The following is a 17,666-nucleotide window of genomic DNA, read 5'->3' as shown; positions in this document are numbered from 1 at the left end:
TTTTCTATTTATTTATGTATATCTCATTTATAATGCATACATATATATACATTAAAAAACGTTCAGGATATATATAAATACATACAAACATAAATACGTACATACATTATAACAATAGTATTTATTGGTAAATTAAAAGACGTCTTGTAAGAAAACAATGTAACAATTTAGAAGACTTTCTCTTTGCTATTTACTCGATCCTTTGTTATCTTTCTCTCTCTCTCTCTCTTTCTCCCTTTCTCTCTTTCTATCTATCTCTATCTCTATGTATCTCTACATATATCTCTTTCTAACAATCGATTGTTAGTTGGCAATAAGCCTCGAGTTTCGCCACTTTTCACATGAACTGCTTTCCTATACGTTTGTCCTCCATTTTTGCTTTTATACAGACACACACACACATACTACACACATACTACACACACACACACACACACACACACACACAGAGAGATGTGTATGTATGTATAAATATATATAGATACATACATACATATGTATGTATGTATGTATGTATGTATGTATAAAACATTATAGAGACCTACGACAACGTTATATACAATATTAACGTTAAACAATTAAGTTGGCGATAAGCCTGGAATTCCTTTCAATAGAAATTCCACGAAGTAAAAGATTTTAACATCTTTACGAACGATGGAAAGATCAAATAATGCGAGAGAGGAAGTGGGGGAGAGGAAGTGGAAGGGAGTGGAAAGGTGAGAAGGAGCAAGAGAGGAAGGATTGGGGGGGGATGACGCATGAATGAATTAGAATGTTTCGAATGTTAACGCGTTAGAGAAACGTTTATAAAGAGAGGAACGTGATCGATCACGTTGTCACGTTAGAATGTGTCCGTGTTCTTGTATGTGTAACAAACAGTAACGTTCAGTACCGACCTACTTCTCGCCCGTTGACATCAAACATGATAATGTTCTAATAAAGTATCTAATAACATATATATATATATATATTATTTTATATATATGTATATATATATATATATATATTTTAGTAATAGTTTTGTTATAGTTGAAGAGGTTTCATTACAATGTTTTTAGTAAATGATTTATTTGAGTAATTTATTGGAATAGTAAATTGTTTAAAATATTCTAAACGTTTTATTATTCTAATAAATTATTTATATATATTATTATTATTGTTGTTATTATTATTATGAATATAATAATAGAATAGTAAGTTTGTGTGGTTGTAAATGAATGATATATATAATGTATATAATGAAGAAAGAGATAGAAAGAGAGAAAGAAAGAAAGAAAGAGAGAGATGATCTGAGAAGATTTATTTTAGCTTCTTTGTTTTAGTTTCAATGTAAATAATAAAATAACATTATCGATCTAATTATAATTACAACTTTTATATCAACAGACGTATGTTATGTAATGTTATATGAATATTATTTATATTATCAAATTTATATATTATGTAATATATTAATCCATGAATCACAATTACATTCATTTCATTAATGATTCATGATTTTGAAGACTATGTATACATCTGTTTTTTCTAAAAAAAAAAAAAAAAGAAAAAAAAGAAAAAACAAAAATGTTTGAAGAGAAAGATTTACAAAAAAAAAAAAAAAAAAAAGGAAAAAAAATCGATATGAAAGAAAGAAAGAAACAAAAAAGAAAAAAGGAAGAAAGAAAAGTGGATTAAATAATTGTTCACTCAACAAATGGGTTATTGGACTGGCTTACACAGGATGTTAGTAATGCTTCACGTTCCTCCACGATGTAGAAAATGCAGACGGTCTGGACCGTGAGACAATTATTAACGCGTCGCATTAAACACGCTTTCTCTCTATCTCTCTCTATCTCTCTCTCTCTCTCTCTCTCTCTCTCTCTCTCTCTCTCTCTCTTTTTCTGTACATATATATATATATTTATCACGTACAACATATGCATATTCACGGAGCAATTATTGTTAACTCTTCCTCTGGAAACAGCAGATGCTGGACGAAGATGATGCTGTTTGCATCCCTCTTAGCTATTTCACGATTACTTCTAGAAATGATTTCGACTTTCAAAAATGGATGGTTAGGGTGTTAAAGACATAAAAAAAAAAGAAAAATGAAGAAGAATTCTTAACGCTAAAGATCTAATAAAAAAAAAAAAACAAAAAATTAACAAGAAAAAAGAAAAAAAGAGCCCTGCCGATCAATCTACGAAACTAATCAAACGAAACCAATCAAAACAGACTTGACAAAATCAAAAAAAGAGAGAGAGAGAGAGAGAGAGAGAGAGAGAGAGAGAGATAAATTAACGAAAAAGTCGTCTCGAAATAACTGACAATAAGTCAAAACAAAAATACAAAAATAGTTTCATTAAACGTCTATCCAAAAATAGATTCTGATTACGAAGGAAAAAAAAAAAACGATAAAAATAAAAGAAAAAGAAAAAGGAAAAAAAAAATAAAGAAAAAAGAATGCGTGCAAAAATACCTGCATTTTTCATTCTTTTTTTTTTCTTTCTTTCTTTCTTTTTTTTTTTTTTTTTTTTTTTTTTAATAACCATCATTATGAGGCTTTCCTCATAAATTTAATTTCAACGTAAAAGACTTAAACGCGACTTCGAGCATGACGAAAGAAATCGTCTGGCTCGATAAAATGATTCCCCGAGTGATAATAATTCCCATTAATGATTTTCCATTTTCCAATGACGTAATAACATTCTTCTTCATAGCGATCTTTAAACATACATAGACATCATAGAGAGAGAGACGCACAGACAAATCTTTCGGTTTCTTTTGTTGCAGAGCATTTTGGAAATAGGACGAGACGAGGGACGATGGAAGCAAAATCAGAAGCAGAAGCAGAAGAAGAAGAAGTAGCAGCAGAAGAAGAAGAAATAGAAGAAGTCAAAGAAAAGGAAGAATACGATGAGGAAATAGAAAAAAAACAAGATGAAGAAAAAGAAAAGGAAGAAGAAGAAGAAGAAGAAGAAGAAGAAGAAGAGGAGGAGGAGGAGGAAGGAGACGATGAAGTAGAAAAAGAAGGACAAAAGGAAAAAGAAAAAGATGGCGAGATTCTTCAACGATTGTTCTTCCCAGTGGAAATACCCGAGGATTTAAACGAAGAATATTCCACGGTTGATCATGCATCCTTGAGGTTTCTTTTAACGGGAGATCACCGAGGTAGTAGTAACAATGACAACTATCTGGAAATTGTCGTTTATCTACGAAACGAACAATTGGATAACGAAATGATAACGTCGTCGTCGTCATCATCATCATCATCGTCATTATCAACTTTGTCGTCGTCGTCGTCGTCGTCAGGCTCAACAAGAAAAACAACAACGAGGAGGAAAAAAAGTCCACAAGTACGAAGAAAAATTCGATTGGACGATCCGAGAGATTCGAAATGGTTAGAATTTGATGTTACGGATTTAACGATAAGTTCATTCCTCGATGAACCTAAGATCCTCGAATTCGAGATAGAGTTTTTACAAAATGGCAAACGGAATCGTCGTAACATTGATCTACCTGTTTTAAATCTTTTCACAACGTCGTATGAGACTATGATTAATAATAATAATAATAATAATAATAATAATAATAATAATAATAATAATAACAATAATAATAAAGTTAATAGAAGAAGGAAACGCGGTGCACCGGAGCAATTGTTATCGCTTCACAAGGGCCGAAGGACCGAGTGTCGGGGTGACAACAAAAAATGTTGTAGACACGAAATGACTGTTATATTCAAGGATTTAAAGGGTTTCGAATTTATCGTACAGCCGAAAACATTCGACGCGGGTTATTGTAAGGGCCGTTGTCCACCAAGATACAATCCTGCCCATCACCATGCCCTATTACAAAGCCTGATATGGAAGGAAGACAGAAGGAAAGCACCGAGACCTTGTTGTGCACCAAGCAAACTCGCCGAACTCGAGATTCTTTATTTCGACGAGAACGACTCTACCAGTTTGAAGGTCTCCAATTGGAAGAACATGCGTGTATTGGAGTGTGCTTGCTCGTAAAAAGGGAGAAAGGGACCTTCGAAAGAGAGAAAGAGAGACAGAGACAGAGACAGAGACAGAGACAGAGACAGAGAGAGAGAGAGATGGTCTTGAACCAATCGAGGAGTCGTTTAGGACTCACCAAAGAATCGTCCGAATAACGTGGTTTGTCTGTCAGGTGGTTTCTTTTTTTTTAACCCTTTCCTCAACCCCCCACCAACCCTCTTTCGTTTTACTTTATCTTTTTTTTTTTTTAATCTTTATTCTATTTCGTTTAATTTCTCTTTGTTTTTTTTTTTTAATCTATTCATCCTTTTTTACTTCCTTTCGTTAACGCGATCTCTTATCTATTTTGTATTTAAAAAAAAAAAGAAAAAACTTTAAAAAAAAATCACTAATAGGATATATACTTCCTTGTCGATCTTCCTTTCGTTCGATATTATTATAAGAGATATAAATACGTAAGAGATAAGATTAGAAAATTAGGGATCTAATTTCTGCTGAGGAAGGGAGGAAAGAAAAAGAAACCACCTAAAAAGAAATCCAGAAGAAGACCCCCTTTTGACTCCCTCTCGGTAATAGCGGGTCTCACATTGACTGTGATACTAAGATATCTGCTTGTCATTGTTCATTATAGTTGTTACTATTAGTTGTATTTTTTTAATTATAAGGATTCTTTTTAATCGTTAACTAACCTGATCGAGATATTGTCGAGTTTGTTTGTTTGTTTGTTTGTTTGTTTCTTTTTCTATATTTTTTTATTTTTATTATTTTTTTTTTTTTATTTCTCTTCTATCTATGTATCTATCTATCTATCTATCTATATATGTATGTATATATGTATGTATGTATGTATGTATGTATGTATGTATCTATGTATGTATGTATATACATATATAATATTATTATGCATTATAAATTCTCTTTATATGCCTCTATATACTCGGATTTCTTTTTTATTGTTTCTATAAAAGGAAATAATTATTTAAATTTGCAAATTATAGTATTACTTATAAAAGGGCGAGATCAAAAGTTTCTAGGTCACTTTTAAAAATCAATTACTCTTCCTTTTCGAGATTCCTTAGGCCTAATACCTTCTTCTTTTTTTAATTATAGAACTACGAACCCAGCTTGTGTAATAGTACAAGGCTAACAAGAAGCTTAAAAAGTTTCGCCAAAGGACAATTGATTTTTGAAATCATTTAAAAGCTTTTGATCTACATAAAAACTTTTTGATCACCCTGTACTTAAAAAATATTTAAGATATATATATATATATATATATCTTATATCACACGTATATATATATATACATATATACATATATAGATATATAAAATAAAATTTACAAAATATATATGATTTTCAAAGTTTTTGAATGGTGTTATATATAGAGGTACATTTTTAATAATAATTCATTAATTAACAATTTGGCCGTTTAATAACACGTTTCGTTATTAAATTCATTTCTATGAATATATTTTACTAATCGACTTATCGATCAGGATATAACGTTTCCTTGTATATGTATGTACGAAAAAAGGCCATAATCATTAATGTATCTATAGCCCATACGTATTTATTAATTTATTACAATCATTTTAGGCTAATAACTATTTAAAAAAAAAAAAAAAAAAAAAAAAATGAAGAAAAAAAAGAAAAAAGTGGAAAAAAAGAGAAAAAAAATACATACTTGACTATACTATTACTATTATCTACTACTATCTACTATTATTATTACGCACAAAAAAGAAACTTAATCTCGACGTTTCTCAAAGGAAAAAGAAGAAGAGGATGAAGACGAAGATGAAAATGAAGATGAAGATGAAGATGATGATGAAGATGAAAATGGAAAAAAAAAAAAAAAAGAAACGTGTGTTATGCAATTAAACTCCTTCAGCTTTACAAGAAAAAAAAGAAAGAATGAAAAAACTAATCTTTTTTTATTATTATTATTTTTTTTTTAATTAATTAATTTTACTAGTTCCTATAGTATTTATGAGAAAATAGAATCTTCACAAGGTTTATATTATTAATTGCATTATACTTCGAAAAAAAGAGTTCAGCCTGCGCCCTTCATCCCTCCCGAAGAACGTCCATCCTTCCCTTTACATCATTAGAAAAAACATATTAGATTTAAATTAGATAAAGATAAAAAGTAAAAAGGAATAAAGAAAAGAAAAAGAAAGAAATGCGAATAATAACGAATTAACGAATAAATAACGTAAAAAAGTATGATTATCGTTACAAGAAAAGAAAAAAATGATAATAATAATTAATAATAATAATAATTAATAATAATAATAATAACAATAATAATCTTTTTTTCTAAAACTCTGAAATTTTTCTAATGCATCATCGTTCCTTAAATTATTTGTTCGATATATAATTCTTTTTTATTATTTTTATTAAAAAAATATATATATATATACGTGTGTGCGTATATATATATATATCCTTTCTACGTACAATGAATATAAAAATTCTCCATTATCCTACCCCTCCTACCCGCGTCTTTGTCGATAAAATAAAATATAAGAGAGTACACATACTTACACAGATTATTATTCTAATTTATAGAAAAATCTTAAGTATATGAGGGTCGATGAATTTTCAACAATAATAATAAAAAGCAAAAAAAAAAAAAGAAAAAAAGAAAAAAGAATTAAAGAAAAATAAAAAATAAACAGGAAAAGAAACGAAAAAAGAACCAACAAGAAAGAGAAGAATTTTTGATTGTTACACATTTTTTCCTTCTCGCTCGTTGTTCTATCTCTTCTATTTTTGCTTCTTAATGTTTCACTAACGTATCATTTTTAAGGTCGACAACTTTTTTATGTTATAACGAAGGAAAACGTGTCTGATCTATAACTACCCTGTGTCTTCTGTTAGAAAGATGATAAAACGTGTCGCTTGTAAAATTATGAAGTTTTATGTGTGTGTAATACATACATACATACATACATACATACATACATACATACATATATATTATATATATATATATGTATGTGCGTAGTAAGTACCCGTTCTGGTTATTTATTATTCACATACTTTGACTTTTGAATTGCACAATACTCTCGAATGTTGATATTAAGAGTATTATAGCGCGTTAAGGGCTATATAGTTTCTATAGTTTCTATGAATAAAGTTGGAAGAATCTCTGGAGAGCACTACTTCGGGGTTATCACGAAACGACAGCAATAAACTTTCCTTGGACGTGACGAACGTTTCCTTTGCTCGAGTTCGAAGGTTACCTTCACATTATGCAACTTATCATTCTTGTTTATCTTTTACATAGAGTTTTACAATAACGTTTCAATGAATTGCGAGTAAAAGGTACGTATACATATACATACGCTTGGACGATTATATTGTGTTTAAATGTATACGATAATATTTTTTTCTAGCATTCTCATATACGTTTCTCTTTGTATACAAACAAAATTATTTAATCGTCTTATTAATCTTAAATGAAAATTAATAATACGAGGTAATATTGGAATACGATTGGATAGAGAAAATTGACAAGTTTCAAAAAAAATATCTTGTTTTTTTTTTTTCTTTTCTTTTCTTTTCTTTGTTTCTTCATTGTTGATAGTACGTGCGAAAACAGTTTCTGATAATTCATTTATATCCATTCGGTATGAAACATATATGTGTGTGTGTGTGTGTGTAATTTGAAAATGATATAGATCAATTTCATCTTAGAAAAACTTTACAAATTCTAAGATAAATATTTTTATCTCCTGTCCGTCTTGCCAACTCCTCTTTTACCAGAGAACAAGTGTTTAGGCATTTTAGTGCCAATAAATCTGTCTGCTTCTCCCTTAAGACCCTTCTTTGCAATCTTCTTTTTCAAAGCCTTGTGCGCTATGTTTTTCAACTTAGTTTTCATCTACAAAAAAAAAAAAAAAACAAAAAGAATTGTATGAGTTACGTTGGTTTCTATATATATATATATTTTTAATCTTTCCCTCTGTTTCTTCTTCTTTTTTTTTCTACTCACAGCATTATCCTTAACACCCGTTTCATCTCGTGGCGGTTTAGAAACACTACGTGCTCTTGATAATGATACCGATTCTATTCGCATTTTCTTACTTGCTATTTGCGAACGTGATCTAGATCTACTCCTCTTTTTTGTAAAGTGTGCCTTTGTGGAAACAAGATTAATTATGTTAATAATTGAGAAGTTATATGTACATACTATATATATTGGAATAGAAATTGACGGCTACTTACATTTTCTGTATTTTTCATATCAATCCCAAGGTCTTCCATCTGTTCTTTCAATTTCGAGACAGATCTGTCTCGTATCTTTGCTGCAGCTGTTCGTGGCATAACTGGTTTTGTAGATGCTTTTTGTATACGAGCTTCGTCCTTCATGATTATCTTCTTATCACGAATCTGTTTAGCTAATGCTATGATCTCACGCATAGTTTCTGTCAATTGTGGTATTTTGTAATCGTACATACCAGATTCTTCTCTCAAATGTTCCTCTAATTCTAATTGATTTAATTTCTGAAATTTTCGATTGGAATTCAGTGATCATGGAGTACGATTAATATATTTAGTTGATAAATCAGCGATCTATACGAACCTCGAATATTTCTGGATCAATATAATCCGCTATGTTATGACCTTCCCAGATTTCTGGTATAATGTCGTATTTCTGTTCACCTTCGATATCGTAATTCTTCTTCAAATCAAGTACATAATCATCACCCATCTCTTCTTCTATTTCTTTTTCCAATTTTCGTTTTTGTTCTACCTTATCAGCTATAGCTTGCTTCTTGCGTAAGACACTTTCTGGAATACATGGTGCTCGAATTTTTTCATCTCTTGGTACCGGTTGAGCAACATGTAATCGATTTAATATACCTTCCACCTGTTATATATAATTATTAGTATGTACTATATATTGGTACAAAAAAATAGAAGATTATTTTGTTAGGATACCTTCTTTGTCTTGATCTTTTGATCGACTCTGAAAGCTAGCAAACGATCACACGTTTGTGTTTTTACATCCATAACGCCAAAATCTGTTAAAGTACTCATTTCTAATACTGGCACATTTTCATCGGCTTCTAATGGCTTCAAGATCTCGCGTTTTTCAAAAGGAAGTTCTTCCAAGCGTGTGACGTCTACCTTGTTCATTACGATTAACAATGGCTTATTGGTAAACAAAGGTTTGATAGATTCAAATAATTTAACCTGAAAAGATGAAAGAAGAAGATATTAGTTTGACAAAAGATAAAGCAAGATATTTCTTAGGAACAGTAGAAATTACTCACTTGTTCTTCTAATGTATGTCCACATTGTTCAGATATGTCACAAAAATAAAGTACGGCTGCACGCAAATGAGCGAGAGCTGTAACTGCTTGCATTTCTATTACGTTTCTCTGTTCTAACGGATGATCCAATATACCAGGTGTGTCTATTACTTGCCAACGTAAGTATTTGTAATCTGTATGTCCTACATACAACGATTTCGTCGTAAATGCATACGGCTGAACATCTACATCGGCACGTGTAATCTATATTCAAAAACAATTCGAAATTAGCTAGGTAATATATGCAGAAATATATAATTTTTCTCTAAGAACAAAAATCAACTTACTTTGTTGATAAAACTACTTTTACCAACATTTGGAAATCCACAAATAATAATCGTGCGTGTATAAGGATCTATACTTGGCAATCTAGCTAAATGTTGACGAACTTGTTCAAGATATGTCAAATTAGAAGCTTGTCTTTTCATAATAGTAGCCATACGACCTAAAGCTGCTTTCTTTAATTGTTTGCATCGATATAAAGAATCACCATACTTCAATAAACGAACATAATCTTTAGCAACACTGTTAACAATAATTTGTATATAATAAATAGTAAATAATTCATATAATTATAAATTTAATACAGTCTTAATTCTCTCAAACTTACTTATCTATCAAATGGCGCGCAGTATTAATCTGTCCAAGAGCTAATTTGTAATGATCCTTGTCGTACAAGATATTCATTAAGTCTGCATAAAACGGATGGACATCGTCGAGCTTAGGGAAATCTTGAATTATTTGTGATAATCTATCATGAAAATTCTGTTGTGTAAATTTAACTTTACGCGTATAAAACGCACGTATCCTTGTGATCTTATAATTCTTATGAATAACGGTAGGAGTTTTACGTTGTGTTTTTGATAAAATTATATCAATAAAATCCTACGAAAGACGAAAACAAGAAAAATTTAAATACGTGAATACAAAGTATACGTAATCATAATTTATAAAGCATAAAATTATATATAAAATTTTAACTTTATTAAAAACCCTATAAATAAGAATAATTCTAACCTTCGCTGTTGGGACGACGGCTATCTTTTTGAAGTTATACAGCACCATTTTGATATCACTTCACAATTCTTTCGTATATACAAAAATTACAACGATAAACTATCGTGCTTAGGTTAACTTTTAATTAATATATATATTTTATTTAACATATATATTAAAAGCACGTGGAACACTACGGCGCCATTGTTTAAGAAAAGGACGGACGATTCTGTTCTATCTTTCTAAATCTCAAATAATTCGCAAGATAGCGCTTCACAATTATTTATTTCAATATTTGGCTACACTGTGTTCGAATTGGCGCTAAACTAATAAAATATAAATTCGAAATTGTATGTATATTATATGGAAATATCGTACATTACTTTAAGGTTCGAAAATTCCATCGGAAATGTAAGAATAATAATTACGAAGTATCATTGTATTCGAGAAACAAACTCGAGACCTTGAGTCAGTTTTTATTTTCTTCGTACGTAACCTTTTTGTATATATTTTGTAAATACGATGACGCGTGTACGCTGTGTTCTATGTTGCCAGTTGTAACGCGTTAGATGTAGTCTGCGTAATACGTATGCGCACGATCATCTGTGTTGCCAGTTTTAACGCGTTAAGCGTTAGTTGTGCGTAGTTCGCCGAAGAGTGTGGTCGTTCTGTGTGTGTCGTCGCGAGTGAGAAAAATTTAATGGATTTTTGGAAATGAAGAATCTTCTTAGTGCTTCTATTCGACGCAAAATATCCTGATTATTGGAATATTATACGGAAATTGATAAGTAAGTTATAATTATTTATAATTTTTCGAAAAATTTTACGAATACCGTCGTGTTCAAATTTCCCCTACGCCATTTTGTTTGTCAAATATTTAGAACGCATTTAAATAAATCGATTCGTATTAATCTTTATATTATTATTCGTACGATATTATAATATGAATTATAAATTGGGTCTCCAAAAGCAGCAACCTCCACGCGGTGGGACCTGGACAATCGATATTACTTGCGTCATTATTATAATAATTGCGTATAACATAATTGTAAAACAACGCAAGTACTGTCGAGCTAATGGCTGCAACGCGATTAATAAATTTCTAAATTTTGCTTAATTACTTTGCAAGGAAAATGATATTAGAGTCATATTTAAATATATATATTTATATATATATATATATACTGTCTTATTGCTCGTCATATTAGTATAACGTATAACAAATGGTAATATTTTCGACGTAACAACTTTCGTATAAAAATAATACTTCAACAACTATATATATTTAGTATCATCGATTCATCGTGGGACAACAAGCTGTAATCAAGAGGATTCATCAACGTATTAAAATTATATTTAAATATTTAAACGAGGTAGATGTCTTGAAATGCAAGATATTCTTAATATTTTAACAGTCGTATTCTCTATCTTCCTTCTATTTTTCGTAATAAATTAAAATATATTTTATAACAAATAAATTAGCTGTTCCTGTAATAAAATTTTCTAAAATTCTTTTCTCAAAAATTGCTAGTACAATTTTCTAAAATATTTTCGAGCAAGTTACTTCGTTTTTAGCTATATCCAGCTGTTCACAGTATTAGTTGCACAAATGTTATATACTTTTTTTTTTTTTTTAAGATTTCAAGTCCATAAAGCTGTCGGCATTATTCCTTCAACTGTACTAGCCGCAGGTTTTAAATCTTCGTTGCATAAAAAATGTAGTGGCATATCTACCAAATGACCCTGAAGTAATAGTTATGATTTTAGATTATGTTAAATACGCATCAAAGATATTTGGAGTTAGAAATAGAAAAAAAGAAAAAGAAAATCGAACCTTAATATTTTCTACCATTTCTTGAGCTAAAATTGGATCTGTAGAACTGAGAGAGGCTTCATCTTGATACTGTTTTAAAGTAGCAAAGTTAATAACTTTGTTAGTTGGAATGCAATGGAAAACTTCTTCGTATATCTCGGTATTATTTTTGCTTCTTGTACACCATATATCCTTATAAAAACTTTTTTTAATTATATCAGTTAGGTTAATATCTTCGTTGCTTTTTAATAATCCTAAGTGTTCACGGAATAGCTGCTTTCTGAAAGATCCAGCGAATTTTCCACATGGGAAAGCTATATCATTCATTCTACCTTCGTCGAATTCTAAATCCTAAGAACGAGAAATAACATAGTTTTTTTTTTATGTTGTTACATATTTATGATTTCAGACATAGAAAAAAAAAAAAAAACTCACTTGAATAATCACAGCTATCTCACTATCTCTAGTAGCTATCATACTTCTATCATTTATATTAGCAGAACCACAAATTACTGTGTTATCATCTACAATCATTAGCTTACTGTGAACATAGATGAGTTCAGTCACCAGAGTACCATTGAGCATAGAGTGAGCTCTTAATCCATGGAACGTGATATATTCGCTAGGATCCGATATGCCTGCTTCAATGAGTCGATTTATAATAGCATTTCTACCTCTTGATATAGACGCATAATTCCAATGTGTTATAGCACGTAGAGCTGTTCCAGACGGACCACCAACTTCACCTTCGAAACCAGGTAACAAAGGCATGACGACGAATACTCTAAAAATAGCACCTTCTCTGTGCGCTCGTAAAATTCTTTTTAATAAAGTTTCTCCTATACGATTCTTAACGTAATTTGTATCCATCGTTGCGAGCGTTATAAAAAATTGATTTTCTATATATATATATCTTTCAGCCTTACTTATTGCCTCTATATACGCTTCTTGTATACTAGCTTCTCTTACATCTGAATCAAGGAAGCCAGCAGACCAAGAACTAACTGATCGTAATACTTGACATTTAACATTTTGTACATTATTTTGTGGAATGAACGAAGCATTATTTCTATAGTCTTTATAAGATTTTGGCAGTAGGAATGGATAGGTAGCATTTAATTTTGCTTTCTCTATTTTAATAGCATTCCAACGTTGAATAAAATGTCTAGCAACGTCTCTAGCTGCTGCTCCTTGTATCAAAACTCCTACATCGTGCCACGGCATTCTAGGAGTTGTACTTCTATCGACTAAATCTTGATACGGTTTCTCCAAATCATTGAAATCCTTTACAATAAAATTTGTATAATCCTTTCCAAGCCATAATTTAGTTGTATCAGGAATGTCAAATATATCTGTTTTTTCATATAAAATTCCTTCGGTATCTCCAAGAGGTGTTAGCATGGTCGCATTATCAACTTCATCGTGTTCATTATCACTTTCTTCGTGTGAACTATACACCATGTTTATAAGTTCCTTTCGTTTTATCTTTATATTGTCCTTCACTTTTCCAACCGTTGTTATCGCCATGTCGAATAAGTTTTTTCTTTGTGGTTCTGGAGTATTGCATTTCATAGTATCGAATTCTTGTGGAGTTGGCATTATAAGTAGTTCACCTGTGTTCAATTGCGGTAAATATTCTTCTTTTAATGTCTTATTCACCATAGGTCTGTAAAGGCAACAGATATTAACATTAATATTTTATATTTATTTCATTAATTTATAACATTAATTTATTAATATAGGACTCACAATATTGGTATAGTTTTTGTAGTTGCCATAGCTATTGTATTAGTTGCGATAGCTAATGGAAGTAATACGTGATTTCTAATGTTACATCGTGTTACTCGTTTACTACTTGTATTTACAGTTTTTCCTTTTGATGGAATGTATATACTGGAATGTTGAACTGATCCTGTGTTCATAATATATATATATATATATATTTTTTTTTGTTTTGTTTTGTTTGTTTACATTGAAAGAACTTTGTTATTTACCTAAATCGATTAATCTATGTTCATTATTGTCCCATCTACCGTAACATAGATCAATGCCACCGAGAAATGCGATACTTTGATCAACGACTACGATTTTTTCGTGATGTGCCCAAAAAAATACTCCTACTCTTGCGTGATCCGGATGTCTCAAAACTTTAATATTCTCAGGACATTTTTCTACGAGTCGTTGTTTGCTATAAAAACTATTTATACCCAATGCGACTTCCACTTCTTTGTATATCATTATGAATACTTTAACACCTTTCATCTAAAAGAGAAAAACATTTTTTTTTCTTTTTGTATATTTGTAAACATAGATTTCCTCTTATCAAAATTTTTTAGCCGCATAGAAAGAAAATCTATGATGTAGAATATTTTTTAGATAATTAATAATAGACAGATTTTTAACTTACTGCTTGTCTTTGTAAAATTATATCTAGCCTCCAATAATCTCCATTTATCGGTGGACGTTTCATATAAATTTCTGGAGAGAGCCACCAATCCGCAATAAAAATTTCTTCTTTAGCATTTTCTAATGCATCAGCCACAGCTGACATATAGTTGCATCCATCCACAAACCAAGTTGCCGGTATAGGAGAGCGTTGTGGAGCAAAGGAATTATATAGATTCTTTTGTATAAAATCCTTGCCTATAATAATTAAATCTTAGGAATGTTTCTCTTAGTATCATACTTGTGTAATAATTACCTTCTTTATTTATAACCTCCTGTATAAATTCTATCCATTCTTTAACTTGTCTATGTGTCCAACATTTGAAGACGATATGTCTGCTTTGATTTGTTATTTGTAATCCATTTCGTAATCCTGTTGTATACATTCCAGAACTAATATCAAAAGCATTATCCATTAAAATAACAGATTTTAGTTTGCCATCTTTAGGATCCATATATGCTATAAAGGTATCTTTAACAATCAGATGTCGAGAATGCCATTTACCACAGATCAAAGCACACAAATGATTGCATCTAACACAAAACATGCCTTCGAGTAAACCACAGAAATTACATCTACTTCTAGCTCCTGAACCAGTACGTTTCAGGACTATTCCTTCTTTACCTTTCATTCCTAAATCAGCGATAAATGAAAGATATGATAATCCCATAAAGTTGATCTAGAAATCGTAAGTAAAGTAATAATATTCTTCGAATTCGAGATAGATGTTATAATTATTTTTACATACCGTTTCAGGATGATGTTTATAAATATCCATTTTAATCAAATTATTCAGATAATTTTCTAGAGCTTTCATTCTATCATTTAATTGTTCGTAAGGTACTAAAACATCTGGTCTGTTTGGAAACCTATAAAATAGATTTTCTATAAAAAAATGTATTCGTATATATTTGAGTATTATAACTTGTACCTTGGCAAAACACCTCTGTCTTTCATTTTTTCTCTTGAATGTGCCATACATTTTAAACTATTCCTTCTTTCTCTATGTCCTTTAGTTGGGAACGGTATGTTTAAACTTGCTCTAAAGATTTTTAATTGATTATGCAAATTCTGTATATGCTTGTATCTCTTTTTAATTGTCCAAGAAAACGGACCATGCGTAAATTCTATAGTATATAAATTTGGATTTAAAGGATGCATAGTTATACTATATTCATTATTTATAATTCTTACATGAACTTCCTCGCAAGGTATAAAAATATTTTGACGGTATTGTTTTAGTTTTATAGGAATGTTGTGTATGGCAGAAAATGGTATTACACCAGTGCATTCTAAATAAAATACATGCAAAAAGAAATATAACGAAATTTATCGATAATTAATTGTATTAGTTCAATGTAATCAAATTACCTCTTTCTTCGACATTATCCTCATTGTTTGAAATATTTATTGCCTCTCCATTTTCGTTAATTGTTAAATCCAAAGAATCAGGTACAGCTAAAGCATCGTCGTATTCGGAATCATGAGACATAGTACGTTCCATGTTCAAAGATTCGTCACAGATAATTTATTTACAATTTAAGTAAATTTTTTAATACATTAAAAAAAAACAAATTTCTATAAATTCGTTAAGGATACTAGTAAAAATTTTGTATTCATTAGTTAAATTAATAAAAATTAATAGGTTTATAGATGATAAGAAGATATCTAAGAACAAAGGGTTAAAAGTCATAAGTATAGTATTATAAAATGAGATAAGAGTGTAAGTTTTTCAATTAAGAAGTCTCATTACGATATACTACTTAATACTACTGATAATAATAGCCTTGAAATTAAGGTTACGATGAACCAAACTTGACCTTGCAGTTTCTGCGATATATATGTATATATATAACAATATTAACAATCGAATTCTTTATGCATTAAAGAAATAACATCATCTAAGTATGAAAAAAAGGATACTATATATATATATATTTTTTTTTTTCACTACTATAGTAATATCGTTGGAATGTAAATTTTAGGCGGGTAAAAATGAGTTAAAACAATGCAACATGTTACACAAAAAATTGAAATTATTCACTCCGAGCGATTCTATTATCATAACAATAAGCCATCGATTATCAATTCATCAATGATTTCGTTTCGATTACTGAAATGTGCGATACATACTGATACGCGTGTTCCTTTCATCGGAACTGTCATTCTACCGCGATTAATCGCGATCTTGACCGAAAATAACCGAGTACTACCGAGATTAGTCGGTAAAACAGGGAATTCTTTTTATCATCGGAAAATTTTGTAACGTTTTTACGTCCGATCTTCTTTTTTTTTTTTTTTTGTTTTGTTTTGTAAGTATACTTCCAACGGTCATTTTTATCGAAGATTCTTACTTTCATTCATTTATTTATTTATTTATTATATGTACACATAAATACTGGCGCATAATTTTTTTTTTTTTTTTTTTCAATTAGTTTCTCTTCTTTTGTTTTGTTTTATTTTCCTTTTTTTATATCAAATTCGTTTACCGGAAATGAATAAATTCCTAATAAACGACACGTGACGTTACTTCCGGTTTTATAAAGGAGGAGAAGAAGAAGAAGAAGAATAACCGTTTTCTCCATTGTCGCGTGCATTTGTTCGCTCTCATTAAATCGTGAAAAAGAAAAAGAATTCGCGCGTGTAATGGCTTGCAATCAATTGGTATTAACTAAGGTGAAATTTATTGCGAAAGCTTGTATTTTGAAAGACATTTCTCGTCACGGTAGAATAGAAATTTCGCTCATGTGAAGTATGTCAATTTCTTTTCTCTTCGATCGAGGATATACATGTCCAATATCAATATCAAAAAAAAAAAAAAAAAAGGAAAAGGAAAAGTAAATTTGAACTAGAATTATTTAATAACGTTAAACGAAAACAATATTGATCTTTTTACGCGATTAGTGAATGAATTCAAATAACCTTACTTTCATTTTTTTTTTTTTCTTTTTTAATCGGTCGAAAAAAATTAACTTTTTTAATTTATCATAATTAAGCATTTTCGATGATCGTTATTAATTTATATAACCTTACTTTAGAAAATTATTTTTTGAATAATTAGTTAGAAATTTGGTGATATTTTTTGGTTCTTTTAAAAC

At 30.0% G+C, this 17,666-nt stretch overlaps 3 protein-coding genes across 11 annotated transcripts; 1 reads left to right on the top strand and 2 right to left on the bottom strand.

Moving 5' to 3' along the window:
• Positions 1-3,281: 3,281 nt before the first annotated feature.
• On the top strand, positions 3,282-4,233 carry LOC122635115 (bone morphogenetic protein 3-like). Its single transcript, XM_043824937.1, has one exon. The coding sequence runs from the start codon at positions 3,537-3,539 to the stop codon at positions 3,999-4,001; it is 465 nt and encodes a 154-aa protein (XP_043680872.1). The 5' UTR covers positions 3,282-3,536; the 3' UTR covers positions 4,002-4,233.
• A 3,321-nt stretch (positions 4,234-7,554) lies between these two features.
• On the bottom strand, positions 7,555-10,527 carry LOC122635100 (nucleolar GTP-binding protein 1). Its single transcript, XM_043824913.1, has 9 exons — positions 10,331-10,527; positions 9,924-10,198; positions 9,601-9,838; positions 9,275-9,517; positions 8,940-9,194; positions 8,581-8,868; positions 8,223-8,501; positions 7,990-8,133; positions 7,555-7,878 (listed from the first exon to the last, which is right to left on the bottom strand). The coding sequence occupies exons 1-9, from the start codon at positions 10,376-10,378 to the stop codon at positions 7,723-7,725; spliced, it is 1,926 nt and encodes a 641-aa protein (XP_043680848.1). The 5' UTR covers positions 10,379-10,527; the 3' UTR covers positions 7,555-7,722.
• A 753-nt stretch (positions 10,528-11,280) lies between these two features.
• On the bottom strand, positions 11,281-16,747 carry LOC122635060 (phospholipase D2). 9 transcript variants are annotated; one of them, XM_043824821.1, is made up of 11 exons: positions 16,492-16,746; positions 15,940-16,146; positions 15,500-15,860; positions 15,317-15,437; positions 14,824-15,247; positions 14,530-14,765; positions 14,117-14,384; positions 13,872-14,034; positions 12,558-13,788; positions 12,144-12,473; positions 11,281-12,052 (listed from the first exon to the last, which is right to left on the bottom strand). In XM_043824821.1, exons 2-11 carry the CDS (start codon positions 16,070-16,072, stop codon positions 11,951-11,953), a joined length of 3,369 nt encoding a protein of 1,122 aa, XP_043680756.1. In that variant the 5' UTR covers positions 16,073-16,146; positions 16,492-16,746; the 3' UTR covers positions 11,281-11,950. The 9 variants fall into 9 exon arrangements, with proteins under 9 accessions (XP_043680756.1, XP_043680761.1, XP_043680757.1 ...); XM_043824826.1 differs by lacking the exon at positions 16,492-16,746 and having other exon boundaries at positions 15,500-15,610; positions 15,940-16,053; XM_043824822.1 differs by lacking the exon at positions 16,492-16,746 and having other exon boundaries at positions 15,317-15,695; positions 15,763-15,860; positions 15,940-15,970.
• Between the last annotated feature and the right edge of the window lie 919 nt (positions 16,748-17,666).

This window comes from Vespula pensylvanica, chromosome 17 (assembly GCF_014466175.1).
Source record: "Vespula pensylvanica isolate Volc-1 chromosome 17, ASM1446617v1, whole genome shotgun sequence".
NCBI lineage: Eukaryota > Metazoa > Arthropoda > Insecta > Hymenoptera > Vespidae > Vespula > Vespula pensylvanica.
The sequence above is the reverse complement of the archived record's forward strand: the minus strand, read 5'-3'. Positions and strand labels throughout refer to the sequence as shown.

Bases quoted from the DNA above. Each gene is read 5' to 3' on its own strand.
- LOC122635115 (XM_043824937.1), top strand. From the start codon at position 3,537: ATGATTAATAATAATAATAATAATAATAATAATAATAATAATAATAAT.
- LOC122635100 (XM_043824913.1), bottom strand. From the start codon at position 10,378: ATGGTGCTGTATAACTTCAAAAAGATAGCCGTCGTCCCAACAGCGAAG. The intron at 10,199-10,330 runs GTTAGAATTATT...CGTCTTTCGTAG, and splicing joins CCGTCGTCCCAACAGCGAAG to GATTTTATTGATATAATTTT. The intron at 9,518-9,600 runs GTAAGTTGATTT...TTTTGAATATAG, and splicing joins AAAGTAGTTTTATCAACAAA to ATTACACGTGCCGATGTAGA.
- LOC122635060 (XM_043824821.1), bottom strand. From the start codon at position 16,072: ATGGAACGTACTATGTCTCATGATTCCGAATACGACGATGCTTTAGCT. The intron at 15,438-15,499 runs GTACAAGTTATA...TCTATTTTATAG, and splicing joins GACAGAGGTGTTTTGCCAAG to GTTTCCAAACAGACCAGATG. The intron at 12,053-12,143 runs GTTCGATTTTCT...CTATTACTTCAG, and splicing joins AAATGGTAGAAAATATTAAG to GGTCATTTGGTAGATATGCC.